This window comes from Hemiscyllium ocellatum, chromosome 22 (assembly GCF_020745735.1).
Source record: "Hemiscyllium ocellatum isolate sHemOce1 chromosome 22, sHemOce1.pat.X.cur, whole genome shotgun sequence".
Taxonomy (NCBI): Eukaryota; Metazoa; Chordata; class Chondrichthyes; order Orectolobiformes; family Hemiscylliidae; genus Hemiscyllium; species Hemiscyllium ocellatum.
The window spans coordinates 48,601,045-48,624,915 of NC_083422.1; the positions used below are offsets into that span (position 1 = coordinate 48,601,045).

Genomic DNA, 23,871 nt, shown 5'->3' on the forward strand with positions numbered 1-23,871 from the left:
CAAACAAACTAACAAGTAATTGATATAAGACATTGATTTCACTGAGGTTTCAGATTTGGAGTAGCAGTGTTTGAGGCCCAGAAATGGACTAACCTGATACCTCGCTTCGTTGGTGGGAAAACCAAAGGAATAATGAACACAACCTATGGGATGTCACTTATACTTCAGGAGCTGTCATACTATATCCTGTTCTTACTGCTTGTTAAAAATTAACCTGGTGAAGTTAATCTAGTAAAAAAGTAATAGAGCTAGATTTAATGGTGCTTTATATTCCCTTTGTTTTGGTGACATTATTGTTGGAATTAGAGGGTGTTGAATTAACTGTTTCAAAGTTCCATTAATTAGAACTTTATTGCATTTGTCATCTCTAATATAGGTGGTGACTTGTTCTATCTCTGGTGCATCACTTTTCATTCCTCAAGAAGGGCTTATGCCCGAAACGTTGATTCTCCTGCTCTTTGGATGCTGCCTGACCTGCTGTGCTTTTCCAGCAACACATTTTTCAGCATCACTTTAATGTCAACTCTTTCACAGAATCATAGAATAGATTCCTTACAGTCCAGTAGGAAGAAATTTGGTCCATCAAGTCTGTACTAACCCTCCAAAGAGCATCCCACTAGAGCCACTCCTCTACCCTATCTCTGTAGCCCTGCATTTACCATGACTAATCCATCTAGCCTGCACATTTTTGGACTGTGGGAGGAAACCAATGTAGACTCGGGAAGGACATGCAAACTCCACACGGTCACCCAAGGCTGGATTCGAACCCAGGCTCCTGATGCTGTGAGCAATAGTGCTAACCACTGTGTTGCCCCTTTAGTTGTAAGCTTTGGCAGTCAGGCGTAACGTCTATTTATCACTAAGGAGGCATTGTACTTTGTCAAGTCCAGCAGTTAAGTTGGCACCTGAACTGATCTGTGTGGAATACAAAGTTCCCAAGTTGAGTTCTTAGCCAGTGCTGATTTCATTTAGGGCAGGCAAAAGACAGATCTTATTTTCCTGATCACTTGAAGAAATATTAACATTTCTGTCAAGTTAAATAGTTTAATTTTGCCATCACTGTGAAGCTGCAGAGTTTATTGTAAACCAGTTGTCTTTCCTGATGTGTTTTCAAATTGGAAGCTTACTCGTTCAATGATAAAATAATACAAGGACATGAGCATGAAAGTGATCACGGTGCTATGTCCCATGAAACCATCTGCAACCAGCTGAGTTGCCTGTCACACCGTGCAGCAATAGGTCTGCACTGGCTCATATTTGATATTTCCATTGTCTCTCTTCAGGAAGGTTTATCTTGTGCTAAGAGACACTCTTGCATGGTTTTAGATTTTAGTGGGGAATCTGCTTCAGGCTGAGGTCTCCATTATCCTGATGACTGATTACCATAAAACATGATGCAGTGCTGAGGCCTACATGGTGTGAGGGTCTTGGTTTTAATCTCTTTTAATAAAGTGTTGAAGGTAGCTGCTGCACAACCTTTCAACCAAATCAGCACAGATTAGAATATTTACAGAAGAAGGGCATTCACCTCTTGGACAAAGCTAGTTTAGTCTCACAAACCGACTTTTTTCCCATAGTCCTACAGATTTTTTTTACTTTCAAGTTTGTATAAAATTTCCTTTTGATAGTTAGACTTGGACCTGCTTGCACTGGCCTTTTAGGCAGTGCATTTGTGATAGGGCAGCATGATGGCACAGTGATTAGCACTGCTGACTCAGCGCCAGGGACTCAGGTCCAATTCCAGCAACAGGTGACTGTGGAGTTTGCGTACTCTCTGCGTGGGTTTCCTCCGGGTGCCCAGTTTCCGCCCACGATCCAAAGATGTGCAGGTTAGGTGAGTTTGCCATGTTAAATTGCCCATCGTGTTCAGGGATGTGTAGGATAGCTGCATTGATCGGGGTAAATATAGGGTTCGGGGAGTAGGTCTGGGTGAGTTACTCTTTTCAGAGGGTCACTGTGGACTTGTTGGGCAGAAGGGCCTGTTTTCACACTGTAGGGATTCTATTCTACTCTATAATCACAACTTGGTGTATAGAAGAATGTCTCCTCATCGACTCTTTGATTCTTGCCAATTATCTTCAATCGTGTCCTCTGGTTCCTGGCCGCCTTCCCAGTAATTCCTTATAATTTTGAACACCTACATCGAATTCTCTCTTGTCATTCTCTGCTGGATGGAAAACAATCCCAACTTCTTTAGTCTCTTTGAACATGCTGATAAATCTGGACCAACCCCTTTGTCTAGAAGGGAAAATCAGCTAGGGGTCTTGCTAGCTGGTCAATGAGTGACCTCTGCTGGAAAGCAGTTTATATTGGACAAGGGAGTAAATTGAATTTAGCTATGTTAGTTTCCACAGCCACAGACTGTTGATCTGGTCTGACCCTTGTAGCTACTCAGATGGGCAGGGGAAATAGTTTGCCAATTCCTGAGAAAACTGCTCCATCATCTTTTGAGAAAACGGGGCACAAAGATCTTTATGAATCAACTGTTCACACAATCATTTTGCCTCTCAGCTAAAGAGCCCTAATTGTGTCGACCTCCCCAACCTAAACCAACAAAGCCTGAGAAAGCAAATTATTTTCTTGTCCGGCTTTGATCACAAGAGCAAAGATGTGGAATGGGTGGCTGTAAGTCAGATGTGTAGGAATGCAATCACACTTTTTGAAAAAAAGTCAAAGGATATTCTAGGCTTGGGGCAGATCGAGGGCATAAGGAGAGAGTGAGAGAAAGGAGAAGGGCCTGAGGCTACAGCAAAGTGATGGGAAAATGGAGCAGCAGGGCAGTTCTGTGTGCGAAGCGGCCACTGTAACATGGGTTAACAGCTATGTGAGATGCTTATTTACAGCCTGAATCATTCTTAAATGGCCTGGGGGCACAATGGCTGGAAACAAAAGCTGATGGGAATGTGGCGCAAAGAAGAAATCAAGAGTTTGGGGGTGGGGTGCAGTGAAGGAGAGAAGCATTGAACTGTTTTATTGAGTTGAAAGGTGTATACTGCCATATTGTTAAATTCCAGCAAATGCCACTAAGTCCTGCGACACCAGGATTGCATGCTTATAGGGTAAAAGTGTTTGGAAATTGCGATTACCATGAATATCCAGCCTTTTCACTCGTCCCTCACCTGAGGCAAGGTGACCCTCTGGTTAAACTCACTGCTAGTCATCTCTCGCTCTCTCGCTCTCTCGCTCTCTCGCTCTCTCGCGCTCTCTCTCTCTCTCTCTCTCTCTCCAGCCTTATGGTCATTTGGGATTATGGCGACCTTATCTTTCTTTTACCTTTTGTCCTTGGATACTGTGTTGATCCATGGGATTGTGGTCAGTGTCTGTCGTTTAAAATTGGATTTGTGTTATGGACTGAAATAAGAATATAGGAACAGGAGGAGGTATTCACTCCTCGAGCCTCTTCTACTATTCAGTTGGCTGATCTGTACCTTAACTCTTTCTGCTTGTCTTGGTTGCATAATCCTTAATAGCCTTGCTCAACAAAAATCTTATCTTTTAAAATGATAACTCTGTTTTGTGTACAAATGACGCCAGACCTGCTGAGCATTTCAGGTGTTTTATTTCTTTTTCAGATTTCCAGCTTGTATATTTTGACTTTATTAAAAATTTGACCATCTCAGTTTTCAAATTTTTAGTTGACTCTTGGCTTCGAAGTTTTAAGGGAGAGTATTTAGGTTCCCACAATCCTTTGTGACACCAGTCCTCAACAGCCTAGCCCTAATTTGACAATGCTGCTCCCATATTTTTGGATTCCCCTGACCAGAGGAAATTATTCCTCTCTATCTACCCTATCAAATCCTTTAATCATACAATCTTAAACATCTTTAAGTTATAAGAGATAGGTGCAGATTATAATCAGCATTTTGGATGTTACAGTTTTGAAAATAAGGGCTGCACATTTTTACTCTTTCGTTTTCTCCCCCTCTCTACTAAAGACAGAGTCATCGAGCTGTACAGAATGGAAACAGACCCTTTGGCCCAAATCCATGCTGACCAGATATACCTAAATTGATCTTGTCTCATTTAAGACCATTTTGCCCATATCCCTTTTAAACTCTTCCTATTCATATACCCATTCAGAGGACTTTTAAATATTATAATTGTACTAGCCTCCACCACTTGCTCATTCCATACACTCACTACCCTCTGCGTGAAAAAGTTGCCCATTAGGTCCTTTTTAAATTTTTTCCCCCTCACCTTAAATCTATGCCCCCTAATTTTGGCTTTCCCTATGCTGGGGATAAGACCTTCACTATTTACCTTATCTGTGCCCCTCATGATTTTATAAACTTCTACAAGGTCACCCCTCAGCCTCCGATGCTCTAGGAAAACAGCCCCAGCCTATTCAGCCCCTCCCTATCGCTCAAACCCTCCAACCCTGGCAACATCCTTGTAAATCTTTTCTGAACCCTTTCTAGTTTCACCACATCTCTGGACAGGCCACCATTGGTCACTTGCCACATTCTTCATTTCTACGTAGAGATTGTTCAAGGTATTTTAACAGTGGAAAGCACAGCAACTCCAGCTTTGCCTGATTTCTCTCAAATCCATGTGTGTGTATTTCAGCTGAGATCTTTGGACAATGAACAATTTCTTGGTTCATTTTTCTCTTTTAGCCCAATGTTGTTGAAGCCAATTGTCAACCACTTCAGCCACTATGGCAAACTTTAAATACTGCAAGACTGGCTTAAAAAATAAATGTAGCATTGGTGTTTCTTGGCCAACTAAACACAGCAGGTGCAAGTGCAGCATCTTTGTGGGAGTTTAAGCTCCTTCAAAGTTTGGTGAAGGAGACGTGTTTTAATCAGCCTTTTAAAAATAGAGAGGCATGTGGAGATCGTGAGAAATTTACATTTTGGATAGAAAGCATTACTACTAAAGATGGAAATGGAAAACCTTTCAGTGGTCTGCTTTGAGTGTTCAATCAGGCTGGAACAGATGATGTATAACCTTGGAGCTTTGTTCAAATCTGAGATTTCTAGTCCAGATGTATTCTTCACTAAGGGTCTAGATTAGAGTGGTGCTGGAAAAGCGCAGCAGGTCAGGCAGCAACGAGGAGCAGGAGAATCAATGTTTCGAGCAAAAGCCCGACGTTTCGGGCTGTTGAATTTTCCCTTTAGTAACAGGGCCCAGCTCTCTCCCCATGTCCCTCTATCGGCTCTGTAGCTGCCACCCTGCTTTTAAAATACTCTTTGCCTATGCCTGTGATTTCCTGTCCCAACTCTCTCCCAGAAAGATTTGCAAGTTGATCCTCTTCTTCCTCTGCCCTTGCTCTGTGATCAGCTTATCCATGGCTTTGACTTGGTTTAATACAACTCCAATTCAATATTACTTAATTGGCTGTAAAGCATTTATAGGTGTTAGAAATTCAAGATTTTTGTTTTTTTTTCTCCAACATCTTCCTTGTTAGCTTCCTTACTTTAACAACCACAAATGTTTTAGCTTGTTAAAGAATCTGCATCTTGACATGCACTCCTACATTACGCCCAAACATCAAATTTTAAAATCTTTGTCTACTGTAGATTTCTTCCAGACCTCACACCAGCCAACTCTCCTCCTCTTGCTCATTGCAATCTGCTCCTGCATGACATCTACTTTGTCTCCTTGAGTATTGGCCTTCATGTCTTATCCTCTCTCAGCTCTGTGTGGGAGTTTTCATCTGCCTCATTTCTAGGGTCAGGAACTCCCTGACTGAGCTGTGCTGCTGCATTTAAGTTTCTCTCTGCCCAAACGCTTTTGATTACCTGTCTCGACTGTCTCTCTGTCTACTACCCCGACTCCTCTTTCTCCTTCCACTCATAGGCTCCTTTCTCCTGATGTGCGAATGCACAGTAAAAACTCATGGTTTTTGTTGAAGTGGTGAGAAGCAGTTTTGTGGCCCAGTTCCTCCCTTTTTTCTATGATGTTAAGTTTAGTTATGCTGCTATGTTTTTGTTCCAGTTAGGAAAGTGGATATAATTACTTCTTATACCTTCTAAAGAAGCTGATTCCAGAACGTGGGAGCAGTGGAATAGATTGCCAGTTCATCCTCTCATTTTGGTATAGTTTCTGAAACTTACCTTGAAAGGAAAAGGCCATGGCTCAAGTTTAAATCCAGGTCTTGATAGCCAGATCCAGGCAAACACTGGTGTCAGTACTGAAGAGTTGAAGGTGTCATCTTTCAGACAAATATTAAATGTTGTCCCAGTTTTCCCCCTCAGATGTATAAACTGCAAACACATGACACTACTTCGAAGAGCAAAGGAATTCTCCCTTGTGCCCTACTCATACTTATTCCTTGAGCAAAATAGCTAAAACAGATGGTCAGCTGATTGTCACATTGCTGTTTATGGGATCTTGCTTTGTACACATTGTTGCCTAAATTACACCAGTGCTGAAAATGTGTTGCTGGAAAAGCGCAGCAGGTCAGGCAGCATCCAAGGAACAGGAAATTCAACGTTTCAGGCATAAGCCCTTCATCAGGAATGAGGAAAGACTTTCCTCATTCCTGATGAAGGGTTTATGCCCGAAACGTCGAATCTCCTGTTTCTTGGATGCTGCCTGACCTGCTGCGCTTTTCCAGCAACACATTTTCAGCTCTGATTACTCCAGCATCTACAGACCTCACTTTCTCCTCTAAATTACACCAGTGACTTAAATTCAAAAGTAATTCATTTGCTGTTATAGATTTGAGATAAAGTGAAATTCTGTAGAAATGAAAGCTTTTCTTTTAAGCCAAACTGTCAAACTTTAACAATAATAAATTTTTAGTTGAGCCTGCAATGAGGTGAATGAGCTGTTAGACTGGAATAAACCTTCAATGGATTCTTAACAGCACGTGACCAGGTTAAGTATCATCTCTCTTGAGTAGCTGTCAACAGACAGGAAATTCTCTGAGCTATTTTGAGTGCAACATTTTGAAATCTGTGCAGGTTTATGGGTGAGTATTCAGGTTTCCACAATCCTTTGTGACACCAGGAAAAGAAATGGTGGTAGGGTGGGTGATGGGAGATGAGAGAGTGTCTGATGCTGCTTCAGAATGTAAAGCCTTTTCGAGGAAGAGAGGCAGAAAAGCCGTGAGATGTGTGAAATGTGACAGGGAGGTGGTTTGTCCTTCGAGGCCATGGGCCTCCTGCTCTCGTCCTTACGCAGCGGTTGATTTACAGTCTGGTGTTTGGGGAACATGTGTCTCACATTTGTTTCTGCAGAACAGCAAATGGTAACTGCTTAAAATAAGTGAGCTGCCTGCCGACCTTTTGTACTTTGACCTAATAGGTGTTTTATCTTGCATTTAGATGTATTGGAGAATCTTAGAAAACAAAAAAATGTAATGCTGTGTAAATTTCCTTTCAGTTTTCTCTTTTCTGTTCTTAAGGTATTGGGACATGTTTCTGCTGGAAATGTTGGTATACTGTCTCCTTTCCTTCCAGAGGACCATGTCTCACAAAGGAGCATGGACTATGACTATAGTCAGGAATGATGTGCATCAGGGAAGAAGATTTCATCACTTCCCATTGACCTTTGGGCATGTGACTGTACAAATTAGGAGCGCAGGTGGACCACTTGAGCCATTTGATAGGATTATACATGATCTGTTTTACTTCGCATAAATCTGTTTACTTCTGCTTTTAACAATATTCAAAGTCTGTGCTTCCATCACCTTCATTGAGGAAAACCATTCCAAAGACTCATGATCCTTTTTCTCCTCATCCCTGACTTAAATTGGTGACCACTTATGTTTAAACAGTGACCCCAAGTTCTAGATTCTAGATAAGAAGTAACTTCCTCTGAACATATGTTCCATCAAGATTCTTCAGGAACCAGCAGGTTCAATCCAGTCAATTTTTACGTTTCTTAACTCCAACAAAGGCAAGCCTAGTTTGACTAACGTGGAAAGGTTGAGCAATCAGTCAATTCAGAACTTTCTCTGAGCTGCTTCCAACGTATTTACTTCCTTCCTGTAATAAGGAGGCCATTATTGACTGCAAGTACTTCAGATGTGTCAGTTTCTTTGGTCGTTGTATTTTATTGGGAGTCTTATCAGTGCTGCGTGCGTAGTGCTAGTTGTGACTTGAAGGATAACACTCATCTCTGAATTGGCGTAGTTATAGATTCATGATCCACTCCAACATCCGGTATAAAATCTAGCTGACAATCCCAGTGCCAGTCCTGAGGAAGTGTGCCATTGACAGATATGCTATGTTTTTGATGAAACAAATTGAACTGAAACATTCTTTGTTCTCCGGTTGGCATAAAACATTTCTTAGTATTACTTCAAGGAAGAGCAGAAGAAGTTTGCAATATATTGGGACCAATATTTATCCTTTACCCAGCACAGTTTCAGATTATCTGATTATTGATCTGCATCACTACAATGACCACATTTAAAACGCTTCATTATCTGTAAAGCCCTTCACTAGTGAAATGTGGTATAGAAATGCAAGTCTGTCTTTTATTGTCCTTTTTGCTGTTTGCATAATCTTACTGGGTTGAAATTGGCTGCCACATTTTACATTGGCATTACTTGAAAAACTCATCATTGTCTGTAATGCTTAAGATGCTGCAATCCAAAATAAAAACTGGAAACACTCATGAAGATCTGGCAAAAGGTCATTAAGCTGACATTTTATCTCTCCTTGTTTGTTCATAGATGTTGCGAGACAAACCCTAACTGAAAGCAAAACAATCATAAATTGAATCTGGAGTTAGTCTGTCTATTGTGTCCATGCAGCTTCTGAGGCTAACTCTTAACAAGTGATTTAGCTGTTATACATTCACCCAAAACTTTGTGACAAATGAGTTTTGACAACAGCTAGGATATCTACTCATACTTTTTCTTTAGTGATGTGTTGACAGCTGGATATGAATGTGGAAGGTCATTTTGACCCATTTTTTTTCTCAAGAGAAGACTTGCATTTCTTGAGAACTATTTGTGATTCCCAAAACACTTAATAACCAATTAAATACTTTTGAAGTATAGTCACTATTATGATGCAGCCAGTTTGTGCACAGCAGTTTCCACTAATAGCAATCTGACTATTTCTAGGTAAATGGTTTTGTGATGCTGATTAAGAGATTAATATTGGCCTGTATACCAGTGGGAACTCCCCTGCTCTTTGAAATAGTGTGATCAGATCTCTTAAATCCATCTGAGAGGGTAGACAGGGCTTTGGCTTAATGTTTCATTGATAATAGACTGCTCACTACTACATTGGGAGTGTCAGCCTGGATGTTGATTCCAGTCTGTGGAGTAGCACTTGAATCAATGGCTTTCTGATTTCAAGCAATAGCCCTAACTATTTAACTGCAATTAATATGTCCTAGCTACTAGATGTTGTATCTCGGGGGGGGAAAAAAAATTTACAGTCATCATGAGATTCCTATCCTCACTGAATTTACAATAATCCACTTGGTAAAATTATTCCAAAGTTTTTGCTTATCCATCCAACTTGAGGTCATCTGAATGTTCAGTCCGTGTCCTTCCTCTCACCAAAGTCCTGTTCACCCATTACTCGTATTCTCGGCGATATCTGTTGGCTCCAAACTAAGGAATTACTTAATATTAAATTGTCATCCTAATCCTAAATCCTTCCTATCCTTGCAAAAGTCTCTAACTTTACAACTATCCAAGCAAGCTTTTTGACCTCTCCAGTCCTGACCAGTTTAGCATTCCAGATTTTAATAGCTCCAATGCAGACAACTAAACTTGGACACCCTTCCACATTGTAACTACTTTGAGTGAAGAAAATATTCTTGAGTCAACTTCTGACAGATGTGAACTGGTTTCTCCCCACTTGTCCAAAGAGCTTGTTGTCCAGGTCATTCACTATAATGTGCGTTTCGTTAATGCAAATTCGCTATAACCCGATTGATGAATTGGGGACACTGTTTGTTCCTAAAGCCCAAACTTTTAAAGCATGTATTGGTTATAACGCGATTCTGGCCCCATTAGTTTACATGGTGCTGCTATGACACAATTTTCTTCACACAGGATTGCATGAGAATAGAACTACCGTATTATAGCAGAATTGACTGTATTGGGCGTGTTTTACTAGTTACCTTTTCATGTAGCCTTGAATCTTCCTCCTTTTGATTTTGCCAATACTGCTTTGCGGAGAATCGAGAAATAGTATGCAGAAAGTTGAGACCTTATGCATGGAATGTGGTATCACAGTGATGGATGCTGTCTCGGAATTCACACTCTTTTTGTTCATGTGCTATTTTCTTGTATTCTGACAGATGCATTTTCTTATGTGCTGTAACATTCAGCATGCTTGTATGATGAGCAGTGAATTGTCTCAATATTTACAAGCTTAAGGTGGTGGTCTTAGTTGCTGGGAGGCCAGGAAACCAATGAGAATAATTGTTAATCAGTTTACCTCTGCCATTATGATTGTGAGAAAGAAAGGATTACATTCTATAACACCATACTGCACAGTTTGGAAGCATCTTGATATTTGCATGCACTTAATTATTTTGAATATGCAGTCACCAGTATAGGGTGATGTCATTTCCCCACAGCCTAATTTCACCAATAAAATGAGCTGAGTCTTTAGTTGATCTGATTTTTATAATTTTGAAGGAAGAGATTTTCGCAAGGATCTTCAAGCTTCCACAGCTACCAGGTACATTTACACAAAGTCATTAATGTCCTATAAAACTAAAAGCATTTTAGAGGAGCAACATCAGACAAAAATTAACAATGAGCCAAAGACAGCATAAGCTTATCAAAGAGGTAGGTTTTAAGTCATGTCTTAAAGCAGGAGAGAGGTTAGTGAGGAAATGCCAGAGTTTTAGGGTCATTGTGGCTGAAGGCGCAGCCATCATGGGTGAATGAAACTTGGATGCAAGTTAAGTTGGGAAATTTTTAAGTTTTGGCTGAACTCAAGGTTTCTAGGTTACATGGTGGGAAATCAATCAGCATTCACTTGGAGTTGGGTTTCAGCCCATAATCTTCTGGTTCCAATAAAGTTGGTATCATTGAGCCAAGCTGAAATTTGCATGTCAGGTGCGGTCTGCGTTGCAGTGAATTGAGTGCTTCTTGGGTCCTGCAGATTTGATGGTTTGATATTACTGTTGAGATTTTAGTTGTTCCATGGTGTAAAGTCTTTTTTTTTATTTTGCTATATTTTTGGTCGTGTGCTGAAATGGAAAAAGGACTGCTTTAAAAACAAGGCTTGTGGTAAGAATTGCTGTACTTTTTAAAAACAAGTTACCAGTACTGATTGTAAGTGAATTTTAGGTTACTGCTTTTTCAGCAAGTGCGGGATAGTTAGTTGCAGATGAACTGACACAGGGAAGTGGGTAGAAAGTGAGATTTGGTCAGCAGTGAGCAGCTTGATTGGTCTGTGGAGTGGTGAACATTTGTAGATGATAAAGGCCTTCTGCCTTCAGTCAGCTTTGTGATTGGCCCCAAGGTAGCTGAACATCTTTGTGGGTTTGTATACTGTGGCCAAAAGTCTTCAAATCTCCAGAATTTGAGGTGGTGTCTTTCTCAGTTTTAAAAAAAAAACCAAAGGCCTGAAGAAAGCTATCTATTCTTTCCTTACCCAGTTGCTGTAAGCTGCAACTTTTAGCCAGTAGCTAAGGGACTTTCCAGTTGGTGAACCAGTTGTTCTGTGCCTCCTACAAAGACATGAAAAGTACTTTGGAGAAGAGAGATGACAAACGGCAAGTTCTGATCAGCAAAAGGATCATCTCCGTGAACTGTGTGACCATTGAATTGCCTTCACAGTTCCACACAACACCATTTTGTTTTTTGTCTGTATGTGTGCAGAGATAAGATTTTATAAGGGTCCTGGAATTTTAACCAGTAGAGTATGTGTCACCATAGTTGTTCACCTGTTGCTAAAATCTACTTAGTCAAAATAAACAGTCATTCTTAAGTACAGAAACCTGGTTTTTGTTAACCTAGGCCTTAAAACTGAGGTAACCCCTGGGGGAGAATTTTGCATACTTGGAAAAACCTTAACTTTTGGGTACAGTGGGGCTTCATTTCCAGGGAACTGCCACATTGAAATATTACAATAAGTGAGATAGGACTGCTACAGATTTCATCCTGTCAGTATGGATCGCTTTTGGAAATGAGTGAGCAAAACTTAAACTGGCTATGTCACCCAGTCCATTTCTCACCTTGAGAATTGGCACTTGGTATTCTTTCCTTGCGAAATTATTTAGCTTTGTTCTGATTCCATTCAGTGATCCATGCCTTTGTTATATATAGACTTGATTATTCAAACACATATCTGGTTGATCACCTCCTCTGTTCTATCCACTCAACTTGAGGCCATCTGAAATTTCAGTGCATGTTCTTCCTCACACAAAGTCATGTTCACCCATTACTCATATACACCGTGATCTCTTGGCTGTGAATGAAGGAATTATAGGTACATAATCCTTTATCCGAAATCTGGAAAGCTTTGAAATCCGAAGTATTTTTCGTGAAGTTTTTTCTCCATAACAAGGTTGTTTGGCGTGCAAACAGTTAACCCAACTCCACACTCACTCAGCCCATGTCAGTCAGATGTGATGTGGTGGCGTAGCCCAGCACTGGCAGGCGTCAATTCTGTCTCAGCACTTGTAGCACTCAAGTTCAGTATGTTCAGTAAGATTTTTTAATTTCACTGTGAAACTATCACTTAGTCTGAAATTCGAAAAACTCCAAAAACCCTCTGATTCAGCTGGTTTTGGATAAAGGATTCTGTACCTGTATTTAATATTAAAATTCTCGTCCTTATCCTTTCCAGTATTTGCAAAAGCCTTTACCCTTACAACTTTCCAAGGAAGCTATTTGAGCTGTCTAATTCTGACCTGTTTAACATCCCAGCTTTTAATCACTTCATGACAGACGGCTGAACTTACAACTGCGTGGAGTTAATAAAGCGTGGTGCGGGACAAGGCTCAGTAGGTCAGGGAGCATCCAAGAGGAGCATACTGTAGAAGGGTCCTGTCCGAAACATCGATTTTCTTGCTCCTCAGATGCTGCCTGACCTGCTGAGCCTTTTCCAGTGCCACATGTTATCAACCTCTGATTCCTCCAGCATCTGCTATCCCAAATGGTCTCCTAGTTGCAACTGCATGGACCCTAACTCTGGGATTCCATACACTTTTTTGTCTCTGACTTTCTTCCTTTTATAAGACTATCCTTACGACCTTACCCTCTGATCAAGCTTTTTGGACACCTCCCCTAATATCATCAAATGTGGCTTAGTGTTAAATCTTATTTATTAATGCATCTGTGAAACACTTTGGGACATTTTATTACATTTTAAAGGTGCTACAAAATTGACAAGTTATTGCTTGCAGAATGCTTCCTCCCTCAATTATGCTAATATTAAAGGATGATTGGGGCTGAAGCTTGCCTTTGGTGATTACATAAGATGTGTGGGAGAGAGATGCTTTCTTATCCATTGTAGTCAATGGAAAAATGAATTGTGTAAAGTGAGCTTCTGAGGTTGTGTTATCTACCAACACTGATCACCTCAATTGTCTCTAGCCATACTAATGCAGTTATTCAAATCCTTTCTGTACTTGACTATTTTAGGTTTCCCCAAATTGCGCTCAAAGAGCGAGTGAAGTTCTCACAGAACTGGAAACGTGGAAGGTGTCGCCAGGAAATTTTGCTGAGGTGGAGGTACAAGTATGTGGTAAATTCACTGTATCTTTATTCTTTCAACCCTTCGCAATATGATGATGCATACTGCATCTCAGTACCTCAGACACTGACTACCTTTTGGTATGATCCTTGAGCAACCAATCAGCAAAAGACAGGAATGGCAAAGCTTTCTCAACGTAACCTTGTTAAACGCGTACAAGGCAAGTATAGTATGGGGTTAAATACAGAGTAAGGCTCCTTCTATGCTGTGTCCTTCTAACACTCCCAGGGCATGTACATCCTGGGTTTAGGTACAAAGTAAAGCTGTCTCTACACTATCCCCATCAGGTCAGGTTCAGCACAGAGTTAGATCCCAGGGCAAGTACAACAGGTGACTTTGCACAGAAAATGCACTGTCTCAAGTTACTGGTATTTCTATTCTGTTGGTTGTGCTGAGAGCCATATTTGACAGGCTGATATTTAAAAGAATAACAATTTGTATGTTAATGACTTTGTGGAGAATTGCCATTGCACACTTGTCACTGCTTGTTTCATAGACCTGTCGGTGAAACAGGGCTTTTTCTTCCCCAGCTTAGTAAAAGGATTCAATGGTTAAACTGCCTTTGGTTTGTAAGTCGTTAAGAAAAAGTGAGGACTGCTGATGCTGGAGATTAGAGTCAAAAAGCGTGACGCTGGAAAAGCACAACCGGTCAGACAGCATCGATAAGCTCCGAATGTCGACTCTGCTGCTGTTCGGATGCTGCTTGACCGGCTGTGCTTTTTTTAGCATCACACTTTCTGACTTTATAAATAGTTAGTTGGAAGTAAAACTTAAATATGACTAAAAAGTTGAGACATGTTACTGAAGCTTTCCATCTTGCAATTAGAGTCATAGAGATATACAGCATGGAAACAGACCCTTTGTCCAACCTGTCCATGCCGACCAGATATCCCTACCTAATCTAGTCCCACCTGCTAGCACCTGGCCCATATCCCTCCAAACCCTTCCTATTCATACACCCATCCAAATGCCTTTTAAATGTTGCAATTGTACCAGTCTCCACCACTTCCTCTGCAGCTCATTCCATACACGTACCACCCTCTGTGTGAAAAAGTTGCCCCTTAGGTCTCTCTTTATTGGAATGCCAAATTTCAAACCATTGTATTTTAGGAGAAAAAAGATTGTTTATTAGTTGGCAAGTTTACTCTGGCTGAGGCATTGCCATGGAGGAAGCGACAGGGAACTAAAGGATCTTCAAGTTCCCGAGTAATTCCAAAAGGATGTAAGGGTGCAGAGAATGGCTTCCTGGATACGAATGCATGTCGCTTCTAGCAAGTGTAACTGAGTAATGTTACAAGCATTACTACCAAACTAAATTGATTGTGAGTGTTAACACTAGTGCATTGAGGATTGGGCATCTCTTGCTGTGCAATCACGGAATCACTGTTTTGTTTTTGGTTTTGCAAACATATACTAGATGAATATGTTTTGTGTCCTGCCTTTTACAAACAGAGAAAATGCTGTTTGGTTGTATGTCTCAATCAAATCAATGAACTGGCATTGCACTCGCAGTGAAATTCATTGACGACATTGCTTAACTGTGTGATAACAGCACTTCATTTTAGATTATAGCTGCATCCTTTTGGTGGAAAATATCACTCATGTTGCCACTGCATAGTGGAGGAGTGAAATGGGCTCTTAACCTGTTGTTCAACTTTCGGACTTACTTTGCCTTTCTAGCGGATTATTGTGATTGTTTGTTTGAAATTTAGATAAGCAGGAGGCTGGAAAACACAGCAAGCCAGATAACCTCTTCAGGAATCTACCCAAAACATCGACTTCTCCACCTCGTGATACTGCCTGGCTTGTTGTGTTCTTCCAGTCTCCTCCTTGTCTACTTTGGATTCCAGCAGTTATTTTGTCTGTATTCATTTGAAATTTGGCATTCTTGCGTGTGTCCTGATGAATGCGAGATGAAAAGCTTTGACAACATGTCTACGCTCAGCAATATTCTAGTGAAATTATCCCGAGTTGATTTGGTCATTCTAATTTGTCCTCAGTTTATTGCCGTGGTTACAACTCGATGATCAGTGGCTCTACCTCTCCCAAGCAGCTGATATCCGAGCATATTCACTAAGGCAGAACAGTGTCAGCTTTCAGCGACGGCCTGTCTCCGTGTACACTGGCCATCAGGATGATGTCTGTCGGTTTGTTGTTAGTGAATCACATGTTATCAGTGGTGGTGGGTAAGTGATTTTGAGCTACTAAGTGAGGATTGGAGATTCACTTCTGTTAAATGTATTTTATTTGATGTCTTTCTTATTAGGAGCTGTACATGTGCGCATAGAATTTATGGCACAAAACTAAGTGATTCAACCCAAACAGTCTACGTGGTGTGGATACTCCACTCCAGCCACTTCTCATCTCTTCTCTTCCAAATTTATCATCATAATCCTCTATTTTTTTTCTCCTTAATTATTCTTGTCTAGCTTTCCTTTAAAAGCATCAATGTTATTCTCTACTATTCTCACCACTATCCGCATAGGTGCGTTTCTTCTGAATTCCTGATTGGTTGTGTTTCTTGGTGATTATGAATGTATTAATGTCTAGCTATGTTGTTTCCTAAAGGGAAATCTTTTGTCAGTATCCATTCCATCAAAACTTTTTTTATAATTTTAAATATCTCTCGTAATTCACACTTCAGCCTTGTTTGTTTTATCAAGAGAAAAGAGAACCAGCCTGATGATCTTTCCCTGATATGCATACCGAATGGGACAAATCACTTCTTTTTGTATGTTATATACTGTACATGCACTGAAGCTGACACGAAAACGTGTGAATATTATGAGAGAAACAAATAGAATGATTCCATTACATGAAATGCTTATCATCCAAGTCACATTGTGTAAATACACATTTTCTAATGCTGAAATTACAAATGCATTTCTGATATTATTCTTGTAGTTCTTCTCTGCATTGCCTCTTGTGCTTCTCTGTCCTTTTTCATAATGTAGCAACAGAACTGCATTTAAAACTCATCATCTGATAACATAAGGCTTATTTGTCATTTCAGCATTAGAAACGGTATATTTCCACAATGTGAATTGGATGAAAAGCATTTCACTTGATGGAAGCAACCTATTCATTTCTCTCGTAATATTTACATATTTCAGTATCCACTTCCATGTCTATACAGTATGTAATGCACAAAAAGTAGTGATTTGCCCCATTTGGTATTTTACAAATTGTTTACCTTGTCCATCTGCTACCCCCACCAACATCATCCAAAAACAGTGTCAGCAGATGGCAGACAGCTCTGGTTGATACTTTGCTCATGTTTTAAAGAAAGAAGGCAGTGGGGGATCAATCATTGGCTCCTCCCTGTCTTTGACCACTGTTAATCTCTGTAACTCCTCTAAGTCCAATACTCTCTGTGGTATCTGCAGTCTGCTAAATTCTAGTTTCTTGAACATTCCCAATAGTGATTGCTGTCCATGCCTTCATCTGTCTGATCCCTATAATGTATAAAATATCCTACACAAGTACCATATCTGGCTTTCCTCTGCTATCCCTCACCTCTCGATACTGGCCCCAGTTCATCCTTCTCTAGCCACCTGGCTCCCTATTATCATATTTCTCTGGCATCTGAGCTCAAATAACTTTTTCCATCCCCCACCCCATTACTCTTGTACTGTGGCCCCTCCTCTCTGGTCCCATGCTTGTCCCTGTCCTTCCCCCTCTACCGCTTGTGCATTCCTTCTCTGGTTCCTTCCACGTCCTCCTCGAGTCCCGTCTCTCTGGTGATCCCTCACCTGGTCCAGCAGATCCTTGGTTTGTTCCTCTGCTCATCCCTTTCTGACCTGCTGCTGCCTTTTGTAGCTGCCCCCCCCCCCCTCTTTTCTCTGATTCCCTGCTCGCCAAACCCCCCACCCCCCACCCCTGCAGTTCTCTGGCAGCCTGGCCTCCTCACTCCTCAGTTCACAGCCCCATCAAGACACCCTAACCTATCCAGTCTCTCAAATCCAGGTCTTCTCATTATCTGAGTGCAGAAGTGGCAATGCATTAATAGTGTTCATTGGAATCAGATTTCCCTCTCAGGTGAGCTCTAGTGATTTTGATTTTTTCTGGCTGGACCTTGAGTAATTGTATGCAGATCCCCTTAATGGATAAGTTTATACATTTTAAAGCCAGTGTCAAGATTGATGTATAGTTCTGAGACTTTTTTGAAGCTAATAGAATCTGTCTGTTTGGCAGAGATGGGAGGATCATTATCTGCAACACTTGTAACTCGTTTTGCACAGCCTTCTCAGCACACGATCAAGAGGTCAACTGCATTGACAGCCGAGGACATGTCATCGTTAGTGGTTCAAGAGATAAGACGGCACGGGTAGGTATGGAGAAGTTGCCTAGTGGTCAGCTTAACCTGACTTTTAATCTTGGCCCTAGCGAGCTGGGATTTACACAATCTGTAAATGAAGAGTATTTTTAACTCTTCCCCAAGGAGAAGATGTAGTTTTGGAATGCCAACAATGCATTTTCATGTTTTCACCTTTAGCTTTTTGGGATCAAGTAACATCAGAGAGTTGTAGATTAGTGCATGGCTGGGGGTGAATCATGGTGTGCTCATGAGGTTGGGTTGATGAGAAGGGATGGATTCTCAGTTTTATTCATTATAGATTATACAGTGTTGAATGAAACCATTTGACCCATTGTGTGTCTCAGCAGAGAGTTTTAATAGACCTACCATATTATTTCCATCTTTGCTGTTTTCCCGTTACTCTGAATATATTCATTTTAAACAAAAAAATGTAATTCACTTTTGAAAGTTGCTGTTAAATCTGCTTCCCTTTCAAGCAGCATGTTCCACATCATTGAACTTGCTAAATATCATAAATCTGTGTGTATTGGTTGTTGACTTTCTTGGCAGTGAACATAATTTCTTTGTTTTTCTTCCGAAAACCACGGCATTAATTTTTGCTTTTGCCTTCTATACACTGATTTCCAGTCTCTCAATTGATCTAAATTGTTTTTTTTAAACTTCAATTTAATGTGACTTTTTAAATTTCATGTTTCTGGGATGAAAGGCCAATCCACAGCCTGTTGTGTGTTACTTAGAGGTTACATTAATATTCCTGGACTAAAGAAAGCAGCAAAATAAAATAGCTCCTGATTGCTGTCCATTGACACCTGTCCCTACATCCTCTCAGGTTTTAAACTGTTGTGTCACTCATGCTCCGATTCTCACTTAGATCTTTGTTGATTGACTTTGAAAATGTGGTTTAGAAACTGCATTATAGCAGGCAAAGATCAAGTTTACTAATTCATTGCTCTGGATTTTCAGGAGAAAACAAGGAAGATGACCCTCCATGGTCAAAAGATATAGTTGGCAATCCGTGACTTGTGATCTTTGTTCTGAGTCACAATGGACAGGAAAACAGAAAGTCAGTCAGTCTTGAGCAATAGTCAAACACTGTCAACATTGGAAATCCTGAAATAAAGACAGAAAATATTTGGAATATCTGCAGGATTTTTTCTTTTTTGTTCATGGGAATTGGTGTCCCTGACTACCTCAGTGTTGATCACCCATTTCTAATTGCGCTGAAGAGGTTATGATGAACTACCTTCTTAAACCACTACAGTCCTTGGATGTGGGGCACCACCAGTACTTCATCCAGAAGCTCACTGATGATGTTACTTAGTATAGTGACGAAATGTCTGAAAACGAACCTTCCAGCTTGGTGAGCAAACCTACATCCAGAACCAACAGTGTTGTTAAGAAGGGAGTTCCAGGATTTTGACCCAGTGACAGTGGAGGAATAGTGATCTAGTTCCAAGGCAGGATAATGCATGGTTTGGAGGAGAACTTTTGCTTGATGGTATTCCTATACATCTGCTGCCCGTGTCCTTCCAGTGGTGGCGGTTGTGGTTTTGGAAGGGGCTGCTGGAGATGCATTTTGTAGATGGCACACATCATTCCCTCCACTACTGACCCATAGTGGCAACGAAGATTGAAAGTGATGGATTGGTACTGATCAAGTGGACTGCTTGTCCTGGATGATATCATGATTCTTGAATATTTTTATATTTGCAGTCATGCAGGCAAGTAGAGAGTTTTGCATCACACTCCTGATTTATGCCTTGAAGATGGTGTTTGTTCAGTGTGTAAACAGGAGGTGAATTACTTAGCGCAGACTTCCCAACCTCTAAGCTGCTCTTGTGGCCACTGTATTTAAACAGCCAGTCAATTCCGTTTCTGATTAATGGTAATAATGAATATGTTCATAGTAGGGGATTCAGAGATGATGATGCATTGTGCATTGTCATGCCTTCCTAAGGTAATGAGCTGGGAATGAAGTTCTGCTATTCTTGGGGTCATTGCAAAAGTTTAAAAATGTTATCAGATGCTGCCTTGATGTCAAGGGCAGTTGCTGTCATTTCACCTATGGAGTTCAACTCTTTTGTCCACACTGAGACCAGTGCTGTAATGCGGTCGAGAGCTGAGTTGCTCTGGCATCACCCAAACTGAGTTTCAGTTAGTGGTGAGTATTTGGCTTGGTTAGATTTATTCTACATTTTGTGCACAGAACATGACATGGGTAATTTTCGACATTTGTTACATACATGCTGGTTTTGTAACTACACTTGAACAGCTTGGCTAGGCTGTAGCTAGTTCTGGAGCATAAGTATCCAGCACTATTGCCAGAAGTTGCCAAGTGTCATAGCCTTTGCAGTACCCAGTAGTTTCAGTTGTTTCTTGATATCACATGGAGTTAATTAAATTGGCTGAAGACTGGCATCTGATGATGCATCCTCAGTAGGAGGTTAAAATGGAAAATCTACTCTGCATTTCTGGCTGAATACCGGTGTAAATACTTCAGCCTTGTCTTTGACACTGATAGGTGTCCGCTCCCATCATTAAGGCTGGAGATAATTGTGGAACCTCAACCTCCTATCATTGTTGAATTATCCACCGTTTATAAAATCATGAGGTGCATGGATACAGTCTTCTCCATGAGGTGGGAGAGTCCAGAACTAGAGGGTAAAGTTTTAAGATGAGAAGGGAAAATTTTAAAAGGGACCTAAGGGGCAATGTTTTCATGGAGAGGGTGGTGTGTATATGGAATGAGCTGCCAGAGGAAGTGGTGGAGGCTGGTATAATTACAACAGGTATCTGGGTGGGTATATGAATAGGAAGGGTTGAGAGGGATATAGGCCAAGTGCTGGTAAACAGGACTAGAGTAGGTTCGGATAGCTGGTCAGAATGGACGAGTTGGACTGAATGGTCTGTTTCCATGTTGTACATCTCTGACTCTATAACTCTAAGAAGCCCTGAATCTTCATCAGTTGAATACCTCACCTTTTTAGACATGCCTGATGCTGCTTCTGGCATGCCATATGTTCTTCACTTTGTGTTTCAGATTTCCAAAGCTTTTTCCTAGTTAGGAAGAAGAATGAAGATTTATTTTCTAACAAAGTGCATAATTTCACATTTCCTACATTGTGTTCCATCTATCACTTCTTTGCCTATTCTCCAAGCCTATCCAAGTCCTTCTGCAGCCTCCCTGTTTCCTGAACACAACCCATCCCTTCACCTATCTTTTGTGTCATCTACAAATTCAGCAAAAATGCCTTCAGTTCTTTCATCCAGATCATTTAATGTTAACTTAAGTAGTTGTCCCAACACTGACCAACACTGTGGAACTCCACTAATCACAAATTGCCAACCTGAAAAGGCTCTTTTATCTTGTCTCTCTGTCTTCTGCTACTCAGTCAATCCTCTATGATTGCTAATACCTTGCATATAACACCATGGGCTCACCAAAATTGAATGTGTAGTGGATAGCGAAGAAGGTACTTCAGAATACAACAGGATCTTGATCAAATGGGCCAGTGGCCTGAGGAGTGGCAGATTGGCTTTCATTTAGATAAGTGAGGTACTGCATTTTGTAAAGGCAAATCGGGGCAGGACTCATGCACTTGATGGTAAGGTCTTGGGGAGTGTTGCTGAACAAAGAGACCTTGCAGTACAGGTTCATAGTTCCTTGAAAATGGAGTAGCAGGTAGATAGGATAGCGAAGAAGGCATGTGGTATACTTTGCTTTATCGGTCAATGCACTGAGTACAGGGGTTGGGAGGTTGTGTTGCAGCTGTACAGGACATTGGTTAGGCTGCTTTTGGAATACTGTGCAGTTCTGGTCTCCCTGCTTTGGGAAGGATGCTGTGAAACTTGAAAGGGTTCATAAAACATTTACAGGGGTGTTACAAGGATTGTAGGGTTTGAGCTATAGGGAGAGGTTAAATAGGCTGGGAATTGTTTTCTCTGGAGTGTCGAAGGCTAAGGTGTGACCTTTATAGAGGTTTATAAAATCATGAAAGCCCCACTGTTGGGAGTCAAAACTAGAGGGCATAGGTTTAGTGTGAGAGGGGAAAGGGGCAAACTTTTCAGAGTGCCAGAGGAAGTGGTGGAGGCTGGTACAATTACAACATTTTAAAAGGCATCTGGATGGTCATATGAATAGGAACGTTTTAGAGGGATATAGGCCAAATGCTGACAAATGGGATTAGATTTATCTAGGATATCTGGTTGGCATTGAACGAGTTGGACCGAAAGGTCTGTTTCCATGCTGTAAAATTATGACTGGAACTTGTTTAGCAGCCTCCTATGCAGCACATTGTCAAAAGCCTCCTGGGATTCTTAAGTATGATTTGGAGATGCCAGTGTTGGACTGGGGTGTACAAAGTTTAAAAATACCATGATAACACCAATTGTTACAGTTAACCTGAGAATGCAACTATTTATAAAAACGGTTTGTGATTTAAACGTAAAAGAAGTGAAACTATCATGGTATTTGAACAGATGAAAGACCCAACAGACAATCGAGGTATTTTTCAATGTATAATTTCAGTTACATCACACTGTAAACTTTTGCTATAAATTGTGTGCCTTACAACTGTGTCCTCTACAACCACCTGGTGAAGGAGCGACGCTCCAAAAGCTAGTGTGCTTCCAATTAAACCTGTTGGACTATAACTTGGTGTTGTGTGATTTTTTAACTCGAGATTCTAAATAGTTCGTGTCCACTGGCTTTCCTTTGTTTAATTTGCTCATTACCTCCTCAAAGAATTCTAACAGATTTGTCAGGTATGCCCTCGCCTTGTCGAAGCAGTGCTGACTCAGCCCTGTTTTACCATGCACTTCTGAGTACTCTGCAATCTCATCCTTAATAATTGACTCAAAATCCTACCAATGTCGGAGAGCAGGCTAACCGGCCTATTGTTTGTGGTCTTTTACCTCCCTCCTCCCTGTGTTATTGTTCATCATTTGCCGGTCCTCTGGGACCTTTCCTGTGTCTAATGAATCCTGAAAGATTACCACCAATGCCTCTACGTTCTCCTCAGCTATTTCCTTCAGAATTCTGGGGTATAGTCCATCTGGTTTGGGTGATTTATTCACTTTCAGACCATTTCAGCTTCCCCAGCACCTTCTGTTTTGTGATGACCACTACCTTTGTCCCCTGACTCTCTTGAAGTTCTACTATGCTGCTGGTGGCTTCCACTGTGTAAACTGACACAAAGTACTGCTGCAGCTCCTCCACCATTTCTTTGGTTCCTATACCACTACTCCAGCATCATTTTCCAGTGGTTCATTGTTTACTTTGTCTTTTTTTAAAAAATCTTTTTAGATACCTAAAAAATCTCTTGACAACCTTCTCATACATTATGTGCTAGCTTATACTCATTTCATCTCCCCACCCTTTAGTTTTTAAAGGCTTCCCAATCTTCTGGCTTCCCGCAATCTTCTCCACATTGTATGCTTTTTCTTTTGTTTTTATGTTATCCCTGACATCTCTTGTCAGCCACGGTTACCTCATCATCCCTTCAGATGCTTCTTTCCATGAACTTCTGCTGTGCTTTTCGAATTATCTGCAATAGCCCAAGCCATTGCTGCTCCACCATTTTCCCTGCCAAGCTCCCCTTCCAATCACTCTGGTCAGCTCCTCCCGTATATCTTTCTAGTTATCTTTACTCGATTTTAATACTGTTACATCTGATTCCAACTTCTCCCTTTCAAACTGCAGGGTGAATTCCATCATAGAAGAGAACATAGAACAGTACAGCACAATACAAGACCTTTGGCTCTTGATGTTATGCAGATCCTTCATCCTACTGTAAGATCAAACTAACCCATGTAGCCTTTGTTTTACTATCATGTGCTTATCCAAGAGTCGGTTAAATGTCCCTAAGGTATCTGACTCTACTACCACTGCAACATCAGGCAAGGCATATTGTGATCACT

The 23,871-nt window shown here is 40.9% G+C and overlaps 1 protein-coding gene across 2 annotated transcripts in view; it reads left to right on the top strand.

Moving 5' to 3' along the window:
- The window catches only part of fbxw4 (F-box and WD repeat domain containing 4), a 143,964-nt gene that overhangs the window by 11,937 nt on the left and 108,156 nt on the right, over positions 1–23,871 (top strand). Inside the window, exons 2-4 of one of the 2 annotated variants that reach the window (XM_060842186.1) lie at positions 13,523–13,618; positions 15,635–15,820; positions 17,829–17,961. In XM_060842186.1, the coding sequence (XP_060698169.1) occupies positions 13,523–13,618; positions 15,635–15,820; positions 17,829–17,961 (415 nt within the window). The remainder of the gene's footprint in view (positions 1–13,522; positions 13,619–15,634; positions 15,821–17,828; positions 17,962–23,871) is intronic. The other variant, XM_060842187.1, reaches the window with a different exon arrangement.